The sequence below is a fragment of the Oreochromis aureus genome, linkage group 5 (genome assembly GCF_013358895.1).
Source record: "Oreochromis aureus strain Israel breed Guangdong linkage group 5, ZZ_aureus, whole genome shotgun sequence".
NCBI lineage: Eukaryota > Metazoa > Chordata > Actinopteri > Cichliformes > Cichlidae > Oreochromis > Oreochromis aureus.
In genome coordinates, this window is record NC_052946.1 from 7,461,344 (window position 1) to 7,483,301 (window position 21,958).

At 39.7% G+C, this 21,958-nt stretch overlaps 2 protein-coding genes across 4 annotated transcripts; both read left to right on the forward strand.

The window, feature by feature from the left end:
* Window positions 1–791: 791 nt before the first annotated feature.
* Window positions 792–13,779, forward strand: acot8 (acyl-CoA thioesterase 8). Of its 2 annotated transcripts, XM_039611887.1 has the most exons (8): window positions 792–863; window positions 3,289–3,423; window positions 5,538–5,761; window positions 6,739–6,875; window positions 7,116–7,341; window positions 11,524–11,681; window positions 11,836–12,027; window positions 13,496–13,779. In XM_039611887.1, the coding sequence occupies exons 1-8, from the start codon at window positions 822–824 to the stop codon at window positions 13,612–13,614; spliced, it is 1,233 nt and encodes a 410-aa protein (XP_039467821.1). In that variant the 5' UTR covers window positions 792–821; the 3' UTR covers window positions 13,615–13,779. The 2 variants fall into 2 exon arrangements, with proteins under 2 accessions (XP_039467821.1, XP_031604316.2); XM_031748456.2 differs by lacking the exons at window positions 792–863; window positions 3,289–3,423 and adding an exon at window positions 5,324–5,450.
* A 262-nt stretch (window positions 13,780–14,041) lies between these two features.
* On the forward strand, window positions 14,042–18,477 carry srsf6b (serine and arginine rich splicing factor 6b). 2 transcript variants are annotated; one of them, XM_031748484.2, is made up of 6 exons: window positions 14,042–14,237; window positions 14,943–15,085; window positions 16,372–16,493; window positions 16,818–17,020; window positions 17,195–17,257; window positions 17,616–18,477. In XM_031748484.2, the coding sequence occupies exons 1-6, from the start codon at window positions 14,131–14,133 to the stop codon at window positions 17,998–18,000; spliced, it is 1,023 nt and encodes a 340-aa protein (XP_031604344.1). In that variant the 5' UTR covers window positions 14,042–14,130; the 3' UTR covers window positions 18,001–18,477. The 2 variants fall into 2 exon arrangements, with proteins under 2 accessions (XP_031604344.1, XP_031604345.1); XM_031748485.2 differs by having other exon boundaries at window positions 16,375–16,493.
* The last annotated feature ends 3,481 nt before the right edge of the window (window positions 18,478–21,958 follow it).

A 21,958-nucleotide genomic window follows, 5' to 3' on the forward strand; every position in this document is an offset into this window, starting at 1 on the left:
ACTGTAATGTTGTCCTTTGAGATTTTAACAGGAGACTGAGAATGATATAAAACTGAAGATTTAAACTGTTTTAGATCCATTGCACTTACAGAGCACTTCACAGCCTGTGAACATGGAAACTTTAAATAAAAACAGCAGAAGCAGGTTTCATAGAAGTGTTCTTTTCATTTAATAATAGAGTCCACATTATTATCAACAGTCTTATCAATGTAAGACATCATTTGATGATCTTTTTAGGGAAATCCATTCTTTATATTAAACTCATCTGATACATAACGTCAGTAAACTGGCCAGTTGCCAGTGCCTTGGTCAAAGGCAAGGTGACAGGAAATTTTACCTAGTATGAGGCACAGTGATTACCCTCTTAGTTTGTCTATTTTTGTTCTTTTCTCTCCACACAGGTGTTTAATGATCACATCCATGGCCACATTGAGTTACATCCACTACTTGTCAAGATCATAGACACACCTCTGATGTGTCTATGACTACAAGACATCAAGCAGCCTCGGGGCGGTTATTTTGTTTTCCCAAGAGCATTGCACAACCGCTTTGAACACTCAGTATGGAGGGGTACGTCCACTTGTTTACAGACAGATACACTAATAATATTTTTCTTTCAGTGCTGCATGATGAACTGTGTGTGTGTGTGTGTGTGTGTGTGTGTGTGTGTGTGTGTGTGTGTGTGTGTGTGTGTGTGTGTGTGTGTGTGTGTGTGTGTGTGTGTGTGTGTGGTTTTTGGTAATACAGGGTGGCGCCTTTAGCAGGAGAACTTGCAAAAGCTTTGAAGTTGAAGTAGCCAAACCTCGACATCAGTGAACGAGATGTCGTTTGTGTGCAAATTGCAGGTTTCTGCCATGATCTGGGTAAGTGATGCGTGTCTTTCACCATTATAGCATCAAGTTTATAATAATGGCCAGCATGAAATAAAACATGCTTGGTAAAATGATGTGGGCTTTATAGATAATTGGGAAACTTTCTGGAGGAAACCTGCTCTTGTTAGGAGAGACGGCATCAATCCCACTTTGGATGGAGCAGCTCTCATTTCTAGAAATTTTGCCAAATTTATTAACCCCCCCCCAAATCCCCAACCCCCATAGACACTGCGTCAGCTCCAAAACAGACAAAAAACAAACTAAAAACGTCCGAAGTTGGAAAACTGAGCCTGCTGGGCCTGAACACCTCCCTCTGCAACTGATCCTGGACTTTTTGACGGCGAGACCTCAGACAGTCTGGATCGGTAACAGTATCGCCAACACCACCACACTGAACACTGGAGTCCCTCAGGGCTGTGTGCTCAGCTCTGCCTACAGACCATATATAGAAAATATGGACATAATTACCGTGACATCAGCCTAGCCACACAACAGTCCTGAGGCAGTTTTGTGACATTGTTTCTCAGAAAACTGCAAAAAGAAAATCCTGCAGATAGCACAAACTGTTGACTACAAACATGGTTCAGAGGTCGAGTTCAAATTAGTATAGATCTCATTTAGAGGACAGTGTTCCCGTGCCCCTTAACTTTAAGTCTTAACAAAATTCAAATGAGTGAGTTGAGAGATCTTGATGTTGGTTACAAACCTGGACAAATGAGGAGGCTTGCGTCAGGAAGAGAATTTGGTTTAAAATCTTGGCCAAATCAACCATCCAGCATCAAGCATGTGACTTCCATACTGGATCAGTTGGGGACCAGGTTAACAATGACTGCCTCTGGTGCTGTTGGTCAACAGGGTGTCCGTGTTGGCTGAAGCCAAAGGAAGAGGAAAGGGGTTACGCATGTACTGGTGGTGGTCAGAGGGCCCGGTGGCGCCAGTGTCCGGCAGCCTCGCCTCTGTCAGTGCGCCCCAGGGCAGCTGTGGTTACAATGTCGCTTGCCATCACCAGTGTGTTAATGTGTGTGTGAATGGGTGGATGACTGAATGTAGTGTAAAGCGCTTTGGGGTCCTTAAGCACTAAGTAAAGCGCTATACAAATACAGGCCATTTACCATTTACCATTTTACAGAGGCAGTAAGAGAGAAGGAAAAGCAGGAGTGTTGAGGTCTGAGTAGGGACTTTGAATGTAGGGACTATGACCAGAAAAGGGAGAGAGCTGGCTGATATGATGGAGAGAAGGAAGGTAGATGTAGGAGATCAGGTGAAAGGTAAGCAAGGCCAAGAGGCCTGGAGGTGGGATCAAACTGTTCTCCCGGTTTAGATAAGAACAGAATTGGAGTAGGAGTAATCTCGAAGGAACACTATGTGAATAGTGTTGTACATCAGAAGAGGTGTCACTCTAGATCATAAATTTAAAGCTATAAATTGAAGTATTGATGTTGAATCTTGTCTGTGTGTGCGCTCCAAAACCTGGATGTCAAGAAGACTGTGGCAGGAATGAGGCATGATGCGACCACAATTCTGTACACCACAGTACTTGAAAAAGAGGGAAGAACACAGGGTGGCATGTAAGAGTGGAGGAAGGTATACACAGGTGGACTACATCTTTTGCAGAAGGTGCAATTTGAACCCTTGTGTTGTCCTTGGGTCAAAAATGACCGCAGGTGTATGGCAAACAAGTGTATGGGAATCCCGAGGACATTACAAGGGTGAAAGAGACAGGAGACTGCAAGCTGCATGGCACAGCAGAGGTATACCAGAGTGTGTGAAATCTAACTTTAGAGAGAACAATCAATGTCTGTGCTGTCAATATCCTGACTTTCACTCTCTGTAATGCAGGGAGTTAGTTAGTAATGATAAATTGAGTGAATTTGCACTGAAGTTCTTACTGACTGTGGTGTTGTCTACTTAATTTCTTCTCTCAGAAAACACACAGCATTTTTAATCATTCGAATTCTGGAGAACATCATATCATTTTGTGGTAACAAAGACATTTATGACCTGTATGGTTAGGATATAGAGGTTATTATAGAGGAACTTCTTTAATGTAAAAATGAAAAATGCACTTATTCAGATATTCACCGAAGTATTATTTTTTTACTTCACACCAGACTGCACAATGCAGGTATCTTCATAATGTAAAAAAACTACATTTGATCTTTGAACAAAAAGCCATTCGTTATTATAAAGCAGATACTCTGAATTTTACAGCATAAAGCAATAAAGTCGACATTGTATAAAAAATATGATCATTTTGTTAAGTAGAATCTTTCTCCAGATGAAAGTCCAGGTTCTCTGGCTGCTAATATCATGACTAGAGTAATTCATATGTGTGCTTTAAGGACTTACATAAATAAAGGCTGAATTGTAAAATGAAGCAATAATCTTTTTTGTTTGTTCATTTATTTTTAAACAGGTTAGAATGATTAAATTAAATATTAAATGTAACAGCTGCTGGTCTGCTGGATGTGGAACAGAGACTTCTCTGGTGATTTTTAGAGGTGAGAAGGACCTCAAGAAGAAGCTGCTGGTGATGTCTCTAAATAACCAGGTCAGTTTTAGGTTGATTTTAGTATATTTTATTGCGCTGGATGTCCAAATTGTGTGAAATGACTTCAAGTTTGTTTAGGAGTTATATTAAATTTCAGTTCAATTCAGTTTCATTCAATTCATTTTCATTTTTATAGCACCAGTCAAGTAATAACATGTAGGACTGGTTGTGTATCAACAGATTGGGAGTAAAAGACAAGTGCTCAGTGTATCATGGGAAGTTGCTCAGCAGTCATATCCTATGGCATCATAACAAAGGGCTACCTCAGGGTCACCTGATTCAGCCCCAGCAATATGCTTTATCAAAAAGTAAAGTTTTGAATCTGATCTTTAAAGTAGAGAGGCTGTCCATCTGCCAAATTTCACCCAAACCTAATGTAACAGTATACTAAAGCATATGGCAGTTTTCTATTACAGAGAATGAGCCAACCCTTTGAGCAGTAGTATGTTTTCTATGCATGTATCTAAGTGTATCTGATCAGGATATTTTCACCAGTTTCAACCAAACTCTCAGTTTTTTAAACTTTGTTGTTCAACAGTTGAACTGTTCCACGTCCAATGGTAAACTCTTCCTTACAAGTCCACTTTATTGCTTGCCCATTCATTATCAGTGGCTGTGAGTCAGTCTGTGTGTCATGTTTTTCCATACACACAGTCTTTAGTTTTTTTACTCTGGTACTTAACTCCCCTGATCCTGCACCTTCATGTGCATTCTGATGTAAAACCATGAGCTGGCCTCTTGTTTTTGACTTGAGCTGTATCAGCAAAAATTACAAAGGTTAGAAAAATGAGGAAAAGCTGTCATGCTTGAAATGCAGTTTCATGACTGCAGTCTTTTGGTTCCACTTCAAATGTACTTAGACTTTATTACTTTTTACCTTTTCAGATTTCATATTGGCACATCATCAAAAACACAAAGTATTACATTTGTTTAAATCAGACTTGTAAACAGGACTACTACAACACACAGTTGTTTATCATATATTATTACTTTGTAACTTTTTCACATGGCATTAGCAAAATACACTGGAAACACATGCACATGTGTTTTTACTTATGCACAAAGTATCAAGATTAAGACTTCAGTCAAAACACTAGTTCATTAATATCACAAAACAAGCTGGAGTTCATTATGTTAGTTTCAGTTTTCGGTTTCGGTTTTGTGTGTCTTACCCCTCTTTGTGTTTTTTGTCTCGTTTAGTTAGGTCAGTTTGTTTGAGTTATCAGTATTGTTTGTTGTTAACTTTGAGTAGAGTTCTGTCATTTTGACCTCTTTTATGGCCCCAAGATTTTGATTTTTTGTATGGTTTAACCAACTATGTTGTTAGGTTAAATTTAAAAAAAGAACAACTTTTTTTTGGACTTTAACCTGTGCCTGAGTTTCCCTCGCTGCTCGGTCAATCACATTATCTTTAAATAGACACTCACTAAACCTTGCCCCATAGAAATCAGCTGATTAAAGGTCTAGGTTTTATCTCCATCTCAACCTCAACGTTTTACTGATATGTATAAGCAGAACCAAAAGACAACTAGCAATTAAAACATATTTTGAAAACATATTTACATTGTCAAGATTTTAGTGAACATGTTTATGTGTAGAAAAGACTATTACCTGGTGGCTGTGGTCTCTTTGAGCAGGATAATGCTCCCTGCCACAAAGCAAAAACAGTTCAGGAAATGTTTGAGGAGCACAACAATGAGTTTGACATGTTGACTTGGCTTCCAAATTCCCCAGATTTCAATCTGATCGAACATCTGTGGGATGTGCTGGACAAGCAAGCCCATGGAGGCCCCTCCTCGCACCTTTCAGGACTTAAAGGATCTGTTGCTGACACCTTAGTGTTGATACCACAGCACACCTTCAAGGGTCTAGAGGAGTCCATGCCTCGATGAGTCAGGGCTGTTTTGACAGCAAAAAGGGAACCAACACAATATTAGTCAGGCGTTCATAATGTTATACCTGATCCGTGTGTTTGCAAAAGTGCAAAATAAATGGATCTAATTGAAGTGTTGAGAAACTTTACTTTGGTACTTTAATGGTAGTAGTAAATGTCTGTATTTTGTCCCAACGCTAGGTGGCAGTTATGAACATTTCACCATTTTTTCCTTTTACAGTGTAGAAGACGTTTCCAAACAAACATGGCGGAGAAAGAACTCGGCGGAAGTCATGAAAGTAGCGGTTTAATCGCTAAAAACAATATTTTGGAAGCTAAGGAGGCACTGAAATCAGAACAAGATGAAGTTTCGCAGAGCCGTAACTCTCAGTATCAGCAGGACCTGAAAAGCGTCCTCGTCACCAGCGTTTTAAACCTGGAGAAGCTGGATGTCGACCTGTACCGGTAAGTTTCCACTGCAGCTCGCTGTTTGATGTGCAGGTTTGAAAACCATTGATGCCCGCTCGGTAAACAACAGGAAGGTAATACTTAAAAACACGTCATTGTAGGCAGCGACCTCCCAAACCGTCTCTGTCAGTGCCGGACACCTTATTCTGCTGCTGACTCTTATTGAGCTTCTGGTACCACGGGTGTTGACAACCAGGAACCCGATTGGCTCCTGATTAGCAAGCAGCACCTGTGAGCGTGGACCCTCCTACAGCGGTCAGCAGGTCTCTGCTCTAAGCATGCCACGTTTGACTGATCAGGAATCAGTGGAATAGCCCTTTGTTGTCATTGTACATGTACAACGAAATTATGGACTTTATGCAAATTATGGATAGGGCCTGTCCCACAGGGCAACTTCAAGCCTGTTTTCCACAAAACCAAGCTGCCGCATTAGCTGTATTGAGCTAGTACCCAGTCCAAATTTAAGGCCAAATTCCATATAACAGGGGATGCGCTCGCTGTAATATGGAATATATGGCTCTCATGCCTCGTAACATACCGACGATTTGGCACATTGCGTCGGTATGTGGCATTGCAGGCATTGGGATGAGAACGTGTTGGGAGGAAAGTTATGTTCAGCAATGAGTTCATATTCTGCGACAGCAATGGGATCATAGGGTCAAAGTGTAGAGAAGCTGCAGAGAACACTACACTGATTGCTGCACCAATAGGGTATCGGCTTTTGGTGGAGGCGGTGTGATGGTGTGGGGCGGCATCTCCCTCACTGGAAAAACAAGGCTTGTCATCAACGGAGGTGAAAGATGAGAGATACAAATGTGGCACCATTTAAGGGGAAATAAACAGGCTTTCCAATCTTATACAAATAAAATAATCCACCAAACACAAATTTCCTTTACTTTCTGTGATAAGTTCAGTTCACCTTTTATAAGCATTTCCCTGATTACCTTTCAGCAGCATATCCTCTGTTCCCACAGGGGGACCCACCACTGGGTGCCCCGCACTCAGCGTCTGTTTGGAGGTCAGATAGTTGGCCAGGCCCTGGTGGCTGCAGCCAAGTCTGTCAGCGACAGCCTGTATGCCCACTCTCTGCACTGCTACTTTGTGCGAGCAGGTAAGATGAGCTGAACTTCCTCGGTGATGATTTGAAATTTGAAAGCAGTAGAAGCTCCGGTAAAAAGAATAACATTACAAAGAATCCATTTGGAAGTGAGTGGAGATGGAGAGAGAGAGACAACATACAGATTGGCTTAAATAGCTTCATCTCCTCTTCTTTTCCTGTACAAGCAAATGTGCACCTGTTTTCATTTTCAGTCAATTATGATAGCACTTTACTGTTCTCGGTGTTTTCCAGGTGATCCGAAGGTTCCGGTGCTTTACCAGGTGGACCGCACACGAGACGGCCGCAGCTTCACCGTGCGCTCTGTGAAAGCCATCCAGCATGGACAGCCCATACTAATCTGCCAAGCCTCCTTCCAAACACTGCAGCCCAGCCCCCTGCAGCACCAGTTCCCCATGCCAGTGGTCCCTCCGCCTGAAGACCTCCTCACCGTGGAGGAACTTATTCACCATTATCTCAGGTAGCATTGACTTTATTTATTATTGTGGATTAGACTATGCCTTCGTCTAATCCACATTGTGCTTAAAGTTATATAACATAACATTCCAAGTCACCGTTTTCTGTAAATTTTAGGCACCTTAGAGGCTTCCTGAGGCAGAATGGCCTCTAAAGTCACTCTGTACGCTATAAAGTCTGCTAAATTTGTCATTATCCATCTGTCTAGTTTTGTAAGTCTGGTACCCTGTACTGTTTTTTTTGTATTCACTCTAGTTATAATCATATAAAAGTTCACTTTATTTATCATGCAAACTTCAGGATTAGGATCATTAATCAGGCCAGATTCAGAGACCACACTAGCATTTTATTTTTTAAGTCAAAAATCTTGAAGTTTATGGAACGCCAGGACTGCCATAATGAATTACTTAAATACACCATTAAATAATTAATTAAATGTGGCAATAATTTATTAAAATTGGAATTAATTAATTAAATAAATAGTTATGACACATGTAATTAATTAATTATTGACACATTTAATTAATTATTTATGTATTTCACATTTTAATTAATTATTGACACATTTAATTAATTAATTATTGACACATTTAATTAATTATTTATGTATTTCACATTTTAATTAATTATTGACACATTTAATTAATTATTTAATGATATATTTATTTATTTCATTTTGGCAGTCCTGGCGCCTGGCTCTCACCATGAATTAATTTTATCTGTCAGCTTCACCCATCAAACTCAGAGGGTGGGGTTAACGCTGATCGACTCAAAACCATTGCTTTGGCCTGGTGGCCATTGTTTATAGCCCACAACAACCGGCAGAACTGAACTTTGAAAAACCCTGTTTGTGTGTCACCAAATACAGTTTTAATATTTTTTTAGCCGAGAATGTAGTGGTTTAATCTTCATATGTCTGGTCGGTTTGTCAAGATACAGCCTCTTTGCAAAAGTGCTTCGATGATTTCGGAGATGTCTGCCCAGTCTCACGGCAAAGCGTGGGATAGACCCGCTTGCCTCGCAAGCAATCGAGCTGTTGTTACCGCCGACAAAGCGCAGGCCCCGGTACACTGCTGTAATAACCCCCGCTGACACTGACTTCTTTTACTGAGGTTATATTTATCGGGGTGTTATTTCCTGATGTTCGATATGTCCTCGTGTTTCAGTCGCCAATTCTGAATTATAACTAACATTAAAAACATGTTTAAGGAGGAGAGAGAGCAAATAAATTCGATTAACAACTGATCTTTGGGTTTTTGTTCAGTAATCAGCGTGACCTGTGTATAAACGTATAAAAGAGAAAACGTTGGTGTTTCCGTCATGTAGTAACTGCTGACTTTAACTGTACAAAGGTTGTTCGACACTATGAAACACATACAGACTTAATGATGTTCGGCTAATATTTTTATCGTGAATATTAATCATGAGGGTAAACGGCCCTGTACACCACGGAGCGAGGTCAGCATCTCTCCACGATATCTTCAGCTCTCTGAGTTAACCCAGAGTTTCACAGCTGACTATCAAACTGTCATCTACGAATATGTCACGGGTCATATCAATATGATTTTACAGAAAATCATCCTTATTACTGCCAACTATTCCAGAGACGTGGAAATCTACAGCATAAAGAACACAAAAATATAGCAGTCTAACGCAACACTGTAACAGAGATGAACCGTCAGTTTGTCGCAGATCAAAGTGGAATGAAAGTGATTGGTTGAACAGGTGTTCGTGATCTGTGTTATCTGCATTTTCATCAGTGTAAGAGACTCAGCAGCAGATTAGAATAACAGTTATACATTTAATAAATTACCAAATGAATCCACGATCGAACCTGTTCCGACAATTTGAGTTTGTATTCCCTCAGCTGCAGACTCGCTGCTGTTTAAATGTTTGAGAGGAAGATTAGATATAAAGCAAACGTCAAACATAGACTCAGTCTGCGGTCACATTTGATATGAGGCCAGGACGGATAGTGGCTATGTCCTGTTTTAAGATCATACATGTAAAATTGTTGTCTGACCTCCGTCGATCCAGAGTCCGTGGTTACCATGGTTACTGCATAAGCAGCTATAATGTACGCAGCATAGGTGTTTATGTTTTTCATTGCAAAAGAACTGTCTGAATGGTTAACTGAAGTTAACTTGGATAAATTATAGTTAAGGAGTATCACAGATAACGCCCATGTGAGCTGTGTGACTGTTCACCACTGCACTGAAATCAGTAGGCTATTACTGAAATACACGTGCTATATCATACACTATGATATAAATAGGGAGGTCCTGTTAACATGTTTAGTTTTAAAGGACACCTTCCTGCCTTTAGTCTCATTCATGAGCAGTATTAGTTTTCTTCTAACATCCAGAAGTCTGCACGATGTGTTTCATAGTTTGTAACAAACCTTTTACAGTTAAACATAACATGACCGAAAAAGAAAAGAGAGAGAGAGAGCGAGAGAGAGAGAGAGAGAGAGAAATCACACAAATATTACACAAATATTGTTAACCTCATTTATTTTTAGTTAAGTAAACTCTAAAAATTCTAGCAGATAGCTGGTGCTTAGAATACAGTTGAATAACTATTAAAAAACAGATGATATAATATTTCTGTCCAGGTTGCAGTCTTCATGATGAACATGCTGTTGCAAACTCTGCTCCTCTCGGTGGAAATGCACCTTCTCTTTCCTCTTTGTATAAAAACATTTTAAAAGTCAGTTTAATCTCAAAATTCACTGTTAAATCCAAAACACACCAGATAAAGAAAAGCGAATAGTTCAGTCTAACACATGTGCCAGTGAACCATTAAAGGTCTGTAAAACTATGCAGTTGTGAACTCAGCCAAACCGATTTGCTCAGTTGTAAATAAAACAGCGAAGTAAACGTGACCCGACAGACAAAACCTGAGTGAATTAAGTCCAGCGTTTAACCACTGAGAGCTAAAACTCAGGTGAGGTTTCAAAGCTGTGTGCGGTGATTGGACATCAGCGCCCGATAAAGTGGGTTTGCCTATAAACAGCCTATAGCTCCAGCAGCTCTGTGCTCGGGAAAATACTATACTTTACTTATCTTGTGCAGAAAAATGCGCTGACATTGCGTTATATCGAGCACCGACTGCCCAGTTAAACTGTGACGATCACCAGGTAACGTGGGCGTGTTTCTTGAATTAGCAGCAGGTGTTAAACAGCTGACAGGTGAGGAGGACGCATGCAGGTAAACTGAGGGCCTGCTGAGCTGATCGCTGGTTTCGTGAGAAAAATGTCAGCTCGTTCTTTATGTTACAGAAGCACAGAGACACAAGACCAGGCGGAAAGAGACGATCGTTCGGTGAAAATGAGAATATCTTGAATGCAACATGTGGAACACGGGAAGTGGAATATGTAAACAAACCGGTTGACGTAACCCCTCGGTGCACTCTGCATGCTGACTGTTAGCAGAGCAGTGAAATCTCTGAAAACATCTGAGCACTTTTGCAAACATGTTCTATGTTGACAACCTGACCAGACATGTGAAGATTACGGTAGCGACATTCGCGTGTAGTTGGTGACAGAAAACGGGTATTTTAAAACTACACCACCACCATTGCTGCCTGTGATTTGAAATGCATTCTGGGACACCTGACTGCCTCAAGTCTACAGAAGCAATCGATTATCTAGGATCGACCTGTTTTGACTTACTTTGCACGGCAACCAATCAAATGTTAGAGAAGCTGCATGGGCAGCGTTAACCCCGCCCCTGGGTTTGATGGGTGAGGCTGACAGATAAAATTAATTCATGGTGAGAGCCAGGCGCCAGGACTGCCAAAATGAAATAAATAAATATATCATTAAATAATTAATTAAATGTGTCAATAATTAATTAAAATGTGAAATACATAAATAATTAATTAAATGTGGCAATAATTAATTAATTACATGTGTCATAACTATGTATTTAATTAATTAATTCCAATTTTAATTAATTATTGCCACATTTAATTAATTATTTAATGGTGTATTTAAGTAATTCATTATGGCAGTCCTGGCGTTCCATAGAAGTTCATAGACATCATAAAATGTAAAACTTATTATTATTGTTTAAAACAACAGTTTTGCTAACACTGCTATTATGCGTTACTAAAGAACTGCAGTTAGAATAAATAAAACAAACATATAACTGGGTTTTCTCTCTGTCTCTGGGTTGTTTTGCAGTAAACCTGACCTGGCAGAGGAGGCAAAGAAAGGCCTGAAAAAACTGCTGGCTAATGAAGTCCCCATTGAGATAAAACCAGTCAACCCAGCACACTTTTACAGACTGGGTCCAGAGCAACCAAGAAGGCTGTTTTGGGGGCGAGCACGAGGACATATTGGTAAAATATCATTGTCATCCTGCCCTGCATACATATCCAAAATGCCATTTGTAATACCAGATCGATCCATAAACAAAGATATCGAGCCTCGTGCTTGAGATCAGAGTAAGACGTATGGTACATGCTAAGCTGTTTTTGTTGTGTGTTTGCGTAGGGGAAGGTAACATGAAGCTGCACTGCTGCGTTGCTGCTTATGTGTCAGACTATGCTCTGCTGGGCACAGCGCTGCTGCCTTACCCAGAGTACAGGGCCAAGTTCGCCGCCTCGCTCGACCACTCCATGTGGTTCCACAGCACGTTCCGCAGTGATGAGTGGATGCTGTACGAGTGTGAGAGCCCATGGGCAGGTCAGTATGTTGATCACATCTCAAGAACGAATGCAGAACACAGTAAAGCATATGTTTTTAACATCAGAATATGACCGTAAAATAACGGTCATGTTTCCAGCTTCACTGTTTTCTTAGGTAAGCACTTTGTTTTTATTTTGAAACAAAGTGCTTACCTAAGTGTATGTCCTGCATTATTCAAACTAGCAGCTTTTAGTAGTTTGAAAAGCAGTCTTTGTTTTTCTGTCCCCGAGAACACATGGTATGTGTTTCATCTTTATTAGATTAAATGTTGTTTTTAGCTTTTCTTTGTTATAATTTGTTGTAATGGGTTATTATAGATAGATAGAGATATATCTAGATATATAGATGTAGATATAGAGATCTCAAAGGTAAGATTTAAGAAGCTGAGAACAATATAACAATAGAATGTAACAATAAAAACACAAGATACACAGTCAGGTACAGTCTAAAAGTCATATACACCAGTACCTACTCAGACTGGTTGTGCTGGTCATTTGGACCAAAATCACTTCATGCATTTATTTCAGTTCTATTTTGTTTCAGGATTTTGGGGTTTGTTTCCCTCTTGTTTTTAGTTTAGTTTGATTTCATTAATTTAGTATGTAATTTTAGACATTTAAGTACAGCAGAAACAGCTGATTAAAAATTACCTGCAGCAAAAAAGGCTTAACAAATGATTGCTACACACATGCACATACAGTTCTATCTGTATATAATATCACCTCCTGATGTGAAAACTAATGCAAAGTAGACTAACATGAGTCTTATTATTAAAACAAGCAGGCACTGCAAACTGATTCCACCAAGTTGACTTTCATTTTTTAAATCTCACAGTTCATCAGTGCATGATTATTGTTATGCCACATGAGTTATCTGTTCCCATCCTCATTACAGTGTTTATAATCCATCATGGGCCTGTGTTTGTTTCAAGTCTTTTAGTCTAATTATGTTGATAACTACCAAAACTAATAACTGTGCATACCATTGATAATACTAATACTGTGTAAAAAATTTAAAAAGTGTTTCTCTGATGTCTGATATCTATACTTATAGATATCTATTACTTACATAGGAATAGTAGTGGTAGAATAGTTATGTTAAGCTATATAGTTTATGTCTTGCATATTTCCACAACCATATCCATAATCACATACTGTGTACTGTTGTATATTGTGTATTATCTTACTTATTTTATATTTGTTTCTATTTTATTTGTATTTTTTGTATTTTCCTTCTGATATCTGTACCTGAGCTGAGGTAACGTAAAAATTTCCCCGTCGTGGGATCAATAAAGTCTTATCATATCTTAAGTAGTATTAATGTAACAGTAGTATTTATGGGTACCATCATCAGTGATGATGATTGTTGTGTATTTGGTTCTAACTTTCAAAGACTTTGTATTTATTTATGCTTTGCTTGTCCTTTTGTCCATTCCTGAAATGACTTTCTGTTTTGTGCCCTACAGGGAGCAGCAGGGGACTGGTGCAGGGCCGAATGTGGAGAAGAGATGGGGTGCTGGCTGCCTCGTGTTCCCAGGAGGGTGTCCTGAGAGTGAAACCAGTCACTGAGCCCAGCAAATTATAGAGATACTTTATGTGTTTGCTTTTGAAACCCTAATTTATTTGTATAATCTAATAATATGATTAGCAAAAGAATTCTAAATGTTTAAAAATTAATATATGAAAGCATGATTTTTTTTTTCTTTTTTTAATAAATGTATTTTCAGTTAATAAAGACTAAAATAGTTGTAATGGATACAAGCTTGTCATTTGTTCGAGAAATGCCTTCATTCTCACACATAAACATGATTCAGTCCTTCATTCATATTCCTACAGGAAATTCTCCTTATCAAGGCAAAGACTTGGCTGTACTCACGAAATATTCACATAAGTCAAAAGAGACATGTACAGTGTGAAGGTACCGCATAGGTCTTATGTACAAGCTTCACACACACAAAACTGAAGTGTGTACTTTATGTGCCTACATTTTCGTCAGCTTTTATTCTGAAGTTTTTTTCCGGAAGTCTAACCTCCAGCGCCTAGGCCTGTGCGTACCTCCAAACAAGTTGTGTCTAACTTGTTCTGCCTAATATTTTCAGGCATGCCTCGGGTCTATGTTGGCAAACTTAGCTACCATGTTCGAGAGAAAGATATTCAAAGGTTTTTTAGTGGCTATGGCAAATTATTAGAGATCGACCTGAAAAATGGGTAAGACCGTCTCATCTTTCATAGCTGCTAGCTAGTTAGCTAGCTTGATGTTATTTTAATGTTAACCTCGAGAGTTGATGCCCTAGTAGGGTCAGTGTGCGGTGCTAACCGCGCTAATGTCAGCCAAAATTTGAATTTGGGGTACAATGTCCTGTCCTTTGTCATTTAAGTTTTACAAAGCACTGCTTTATGGTACTTTTAGCTAATTTTGCTTCGCTAACATTACACTAGCTGCTTGGGAAACGCTACAGGGTCAATCATCAGTTTGAATGAGAATTTGTCAGTGAGCTCAAACAAGGGGACTCTATCAGCTGGCTGCCAGCTGGTTATATGCCTACAAAACAGGAAGGCTGCTGAGCACAAATGTAATAGTTAAGTGTAAGTTTCAGATAATTGCTGTATTAGAGAAATAGATTGCATATAATTACAAAATCAGATCAGATAGAGTCAGAGTCTATGATAAACCTTACAGAAATATTCCTAGATTAATTGCCATAGCTTCCCAAATCCTTTTATTCCCTTGCTTGTAAAGTTTGACAGGAGCACCGGGGTTTTTAAATTGCAAAGCAGTTCTCTTAGCCGCTGATTAAAAGTTTGCCATATTAGACAGTCTTTAGAGTTAATTATGAATCATTTGCATTAATTGGTAATGATATTAATGGCTAGTGTTTGCCATTATTTTGACTCCTGCACACTGATTCTTAGGTACGGCTTTGTCGAGTTTGAGGACATGCGAGATGCTGATGATGCTGTGTATGAGCTGAATGGAAAGGAACTTTGTGGAGAGCGGGTCGTTATCGAGCATGCCCGTGGACCCAGGAGAGACGGATATGGCTATGGGGGACGTAGTAAGTTGAACACGTCTGATTGAGAGCAAAGCATGATTGTCATACAGACGTGGGGTTCTTACACGTTGTGCTAACTAACGTGAGCTACACTTGCACTGACTCTTGAAGCAAAGAATTAAATGAGTTTCACTGAAGCTGCCTGTACTCATGTGACATGCCCTGCCATACACATTGCTAATTTATACGTCTATTCCCATTAGCACTCAAATCCATTGTGCCTTTGTGTAAAGAGAACTGTATTAAAATCCAATGAGTAACAGTGATTAAAGAAAAGGTAAGACTTGTGAAGCTACGATGTATTCAATTTGAAGTCGACATTAACACAGTGCTTGATGTTTCAATTTGAAAGAGTCCACTGCGGGCTGGGTCCGAGTCCAATGAGGGTAACGATGACTGCCTGACCTGTTTGGCCTGGGTTTTCTCCCTTGAAATGTGTGTGTGACCTTTGCCCTTTGACCATTGGTTGACATAACCGGAAGCCGTGATGACAGCACCCTTTTCCAATAGACCAGGGTGATGGTGAGGAATCCTGTTGGTTTTACTGACGCAAGACATGTCGCAGAGGATCGAGCCAACACGCGTTTGAGCCTGTGAATTGGCTCCCTGTACTCTGTAGTAAAAGAGTTTGGTAGGTTTCATGTTTGTGTCATTGAGTTTCAAGTGGATAGAGTTCAGTTCAAGGCATATTTTTTGTACAGTAAGACCAGAAAATAAGAAATTTAGAAAGAGCCTTACCTTATATTTAAACTCTAGACTCTAAAACAGCTTCAACAGCAAGAATCAAGCATCACATTATTCCCAGTATATACAGAGAAAAAAAGAGGCGTTAGATTGTGTCTTATAAGGACAGAATAAAAAATCCTTTTTTTGTATATTTAGTAAAATCTGTAGCTGTTTAATAAATACAACTCAAGGAGAAGAACTGCTGTGTAATTCTTATTAAAGTGGTTTTTATTCCTTGTCCACAGGGCATAGGGTGCTGCACATTTTCTCTGTTTTTTAAATGCTAAATTAAGCGATCCCTGTCTACATATAAAAAATCAATAGGACTCTGGGATTTATACTAAAAACCACTGGCATCTTTAATCCCCTTTTGTTCCCTTTCACAATTAAGACAGGTTCACAGGTATTAGTTGAAGGTATAATTAATAGCTGAGGGAGGTTTAAGAACAAAAAACAGAGGTTCAGTCTGCAGTGATCTAGTAAGTCTTTTTAGGCCAGTTTGGAGTCCTTTTTTTTGAAGTTTTCTGGCCTTGAATGAAATGTTAGTCTCTCTGTCTTTGTTGAAGGTGGAGGCTACAGCAGTTGGAATCGCACCGGCAGGGATAAGTACGGGCCACCTGTTCGCACTGAACACCGCCTCATTGTGGAGAACCTGTCCAGCAGGTGCAGCTGGCAGGACCTTAAGGTGAGACTTCGTATCTCCTGTCTCCTTTTCCTGACCACCTCTGCATGTCACCAGAGGATGGCAGTTGCCCTTGCAAGAAAGAAAAATTAGCCTGGACCTAACCTTCTACAGGATGAATCTGTTTTGAGATTTGATTAGCTGCTACACGAACAACCAAACTTCAGTTTCAAATCGATGTGCAACAAGCGAATTGCTTTCTGTGTGGGAACAGCTTAATAATGTCCAGTGCAAACTCTGTTAGACGGTAGATGGAGCTAACATGCCACATGTCATCCACAACTAACCACAGTCATTTTCAGAGTCATGTTTTTATTTATGTCATAGGACTTTATGAGGCAGGCAGGTGAAGTAACCTATGCTGACGCTCATAAAGGACGGGCCAACGAGGGCGTCATCGAATTTCGTTCCCGTTCAGACATGAAACGAGCTCTGGAAAAACTGGACGGCACTGATATTAATGGAAGGAAGATTCGTCTGGTGGAAGACAAACCTCGCCGCCGACGCTCGTATTCTGGCAGCAGATCCAGGTAACTGAGGCTTAATGTTTTCATGCTTGTTGTTTGTTCACTTTTCTTTTCTTATGTTTTATCTGTTATTGCTGTTCAGGATAATTAAAGATTATTTTAAACTTAACACATAATGTTGGTGTTGAGCAGATTTCCACGTCCACTTTAAGGTTGTTTTTACTTTCGAACCCACAGGTCTCGTAGCAGACGGCGCTCTCACAGCCGCAGAAGTAGAAGCTCCTCCAGGTCCCGCTCACGGTCAGTTACATTTGAATGGCTTTGTCTCATGTTTTAAGCACATTTAGCTTTTTGTCTTTTCAGCAGCCGTTTTAATTTTAGTGGTTGCGCTTTGACGAAGACGTCAAACCCATTTGTCATTTTCATGTGGACTGCTTCTTCATCTGTTCAGTTTTTTAAACTTTTCAGCTGCAGGAAATCATGTTTTTGTCATGTTATTAAGGAAATATGGTGTCAGAGAAAGCCAAAGTACCCAGTTACTATGATTGTTTACTACATCTCAGTCCTGAAACCTGGTAGTTGATGGTGTGCAGGGACCTGACCAAGTTGGTGATGAATTATTCCTCTATCTCTCCCTCTCCCTCTCTGTGTGTTCCAGGTCTCGGTCACGCAGCAAAGGGCGATCTCGCTCCAGGTCAGAGGGGAAGTCGCATTCCAGATCCAAGAGGAAATCCCGTTCTAAATCCCCAGAGAAGTCTCGTTCTCGCACTCGCAAATCTCACAGTCCCTCCAAGAGCAGCACTCGGAAGTCTCGCTCCAAGAGCTCATCCAAAGTCAAAGCCGCGCGCAAATCCCGGAGTCGTTCCAAGGAGAAGTCGTCCAGTAAGAAGTCACGAAGCCGATCAAGGTCCCGTTCGGAGAGTAGGGGAGAGAAACGTACCTCCAAATCACCCCCGAGCAAGGGGGCGTCCAAGTCCCCTGCCAAGCGCTCCGCCTCCCGCTCCAAGTCTCGCTCTCGATCCAGATCAGCCTCGCAGGATTGATTGAATCTCTGACGATCTCAGGCCTGTCTGAGGTGTTTACAGAAGCAGAAAGGTTCCAATCTTCTGGCCCAAACTGGGAGGCTGTGAAATCTATAAATCTGTCTTTTCTTGACAGTCTTTTTTTTTTTGTTTGTTTCTTTGTTTGTATTTTCTGTTAAATTAAATAGTTATTAGATGAAATTAATGAAACTCTTTACATGACAGTATTTCTCTCTTTAGTGAAGTCCAAATGTACAATTTGAGTCGAACAGCTGACAGCAGCAGCGAAAGTTGCTTCATATTTTATAAAAGTCCCAACTAATACTTTTGTTTGTAATGAATACATTTGCATGGTTTGTGATGGTTGTTTTTTAGCTGTTTGCCTTTTAAAATCCCCAGTCATTTTGAAACAGTCTACATCATTTATTTGTAATGTCATATTGTAATAAAATAACAGAATAAAAAGAACAAGCTCTGCTGCTTTTTGTTAATGTTTAACAATGTTTATTGAATTTTTTTAAAATTTACTAATATTCATTCATTTGAAGCTAGTTTGTAAAAAAAGAAAAATCCTCATAGATAAGTCTGTCTCTTGTTTTACCACGAATAAGGCACCTGGAGTCTACCTCCAAATCTGCTAATGGCTATCACATAGCAATAAGCAACTGCTTTATAAAATGGACTTTTATATAGCACTTTTCTACTCATGCACTCAAAGCATTTTATACAACATGCGTCATTCACACACATTCATACAAGCACCCTTCCTACATCTAAGGGCTTTCTATCTAACGTTTTCCTTTTCTAACTTTTTCCCACATTCAACTTGTGTTCAGTATTGTGCTCAAGGATACTTTGAGATATAGACTGGAGCAGCCAGGGATGGAACTGCCAACCTTTCCATCAGTAGATGATTTGTATGAAATGTATTCATTACTTGGGGGCAGATGTGACTCAACTCATAGGCCACAACCACCCAGTAACACAGTCGTTCCCAAAGTGGAGGGGTGGTATGAATTAAAAAAAGAATGCTTGGACACTGCTTGCATAGTGGACAGGTTTTTGATGGGGCTCCCACACAAACGCAAAGCAGAAGATGAAGCAACGCCAAATATGTTTCCAAGCCAAAGACTAGAAAAAATGATGAAGCATATCTTGCCTTTGGCTTCACCTGCACAACGGTGGTGCCAAGGTAAGTATCCAGAGGTGGGACCAAGTCATTGTTTTGCAAGTCTCAAGTAAGTCCCAAGTCTTTATCCTCAAGTCACAAGTCAAGTCTCAAGTAAAGTCAAGCAAGTCAGAGTCAAGTCGCAAGTCAAGACAGACAACTTTCAAGTCAAGTCCCAAGTCCGAAACTTTGAATTTCAAGTCCTTTCAAGTCTTTTTTTAACCCTCTGGGGTCCCGGGTATAATTGGCGTTCTTGACTACTTTTGATTTTACTTCTATATTTCACTTTTAAAATATGTTTTTCTTGCCTTGTTTGGTATCATTATTTACAGCACAACCTCAAATATCTGAAATTTGAGTTATTTTTTCATTTTGGTATACTATATTAGCACAGTTGATCTAAATTCAGACAAAAATTCAGAATCCGAGTAGAAAAAGTTATATTTTTTACATGTTTAACGAATCATTTTCATAACTTGAAATGCAAATAGAAATTGTACATTTCTAAAAATTATGCACAAGTTTTGCAAACAACAAAGTTATATGGTACTATTTACCTAAAAATGCAGCCAAGGCCTCAGGCGTTTTTTATATAACCATTTAAATCTATTTACAGAACAATCAGGTGTGCTGCATCAAATAAGAAGGCACACAAATTATTTGTGCCAGTCCAAAAAATGTAGTTTGTGTTCAGTATAAGACAGAGAAGAACACCACAGGCCTAAACCCTGCAGGTCTGACAACTGGAGGTGCATCAGTCCAGTTTTCTATGTGGAGACAGCGTTTACACTGGAATCTGCCTTTGACAGCTTTTTAGATCAAATATGAAATTCAGCAGTCTAACCGACACACAATACAAAACAATAACTACACAATAAACTAACTATAGCCTCCAAACACGCTAAACGTCACTAATGTCTCACATATGAAAACACTCTCTCTCTCTTTCTTTCGCTCGCCCGCTTTCCGTCGCGGGTGTCACTCCTAAAAACTTCCCCTTCTCCCTAAACAACCAAATGTCACATGTTGCCTTATCATTTTTTTGATTGGCTGACATGGTAAACTCTAACACCAATAGGGAAGAGGTGTTTTTTCTTTTCTTTTTCACTCGCAAGTGGAGAGCGTATGCTAGGCTGTCTGTAGAAAACGCCGTTTTGTCTAGCATCCCTGTTGAGAATAACCTTTGCAAATAAACAACAGCTAATAATATAAGATCAAAGTATTTTATTTGATGTATTGACATAAATGACAGAAGAAAAAGGCCATGTATAGCAGGACTACTCAATTACACACTAAGGTGGGCCAGATTTTCGAACCAAAAAAAAATCTTTTCCCTGGCTCAGACATGCAAAAGTTAAACACGACCATACACTAATTGCAAATTAAACACAGTGATTTTGAATTGTGATGTGATGGTAAAATAAATATTTGTCAGTCTAAACTGGGTTAAATCTACGGGGTTAATGATGGGGAGGAGACGGAGAGAGACTGAGTACAGCTACAGAACCCACTTTCTGAAACGGACCCTGCTCACCATTCACCGACAATTCTGAGCTAACAAGTTGCATGTTATTCTTGGATGCGCTTGCAGGACCGGATTTAAAATAGCATGACAAACATATCATACCTGTTAAAGCCAAACAGTATCATCAACGTAGCCCGAAGAACATTTGCTAATAAGATGAAGTTAGCTAAGTCAGCTGTCTCATCGTAGCAAAAAAAAATAAAAAAATAAAAGCACCACCTACCGTTCTTTATGCAACTTCAAATGTCGGACAAAGTTGGAAGTTGTTCCATCTCCGTCTGTGATTCTCTTCTTGCATGTTTTGCACATTGCATTTCGTTTTTTGTTGACTACTTCGTAGTTTATGTACCCGAAAGAAATTACTCTTGGAAGCATTTTTGGCTCGAGCGTTTTTGTTCTTGTTTTTTTCCAAATCTGGTTAATTTGATTGGCTGTGCTACAGCCCACACTCACATACATACGGAGTGTGGTAAGAATGAATGAATGAATAAAGTGAATTAATGGTCCGCACTTTTTATATAATATGTATGTTAAATTTTAGATTTGGGTAAAATATCAAGTCTTTTCAAGTAAACAGGTTCAAGTCCAATTTAAGTCCCAAGTCACTGGTGTAAAAGTCCAAGTCAAGTCACAAGTCTTACAACCTTTTTTCAAGTCAAGTCTAAAGTCATAAAATTAATGACTCGAGTCTGACTCGAGTCCAAGTCATGTGACTCGAGTCCACACCTCTGTAAGTATCCACGGCAGAATTTGTTTCCCCAGCGTCCAAATCACAGACAAACAGTACCCCACATTCTTGATTTTTAGTTCATCAATACTTCTTATGATGATTAACTACTCCTGAAATTTTGGAGATGTTAGCTCTTTATACAGTAAAGTTACAGTGGGATACAAATAATATCAGGCTGATCCTGCCACAGTTTGTTCCCCCTGTCCAAATCACGAACAGACAATATCCCACAGTTGTTTATGTCCATATCGTTACATCCTGGAACCGTACATCTCCCGTCACAAATCCCACTGTCTTCTGATTGGGCCTTCCTCACCAAAGTCAGGTGACAGCACAAACGCAAGGAAGTCTGCATCCCTGTTTTTGTTTTCTCGTAGGTGATGTTCATAGGTCAGATGTTCATCACAAACTTGAGGAACCATCCTTTAAACAGCAGCCATTTGAACTCTATGAACAATCTATTCCTCTCCCTTTACCATGACCTGGTTACGGGGTCCAAGGAGTTTCCTCATATCGCATTCAGGGGATTGTTTCACTCAGAGCAGCTGATGACACT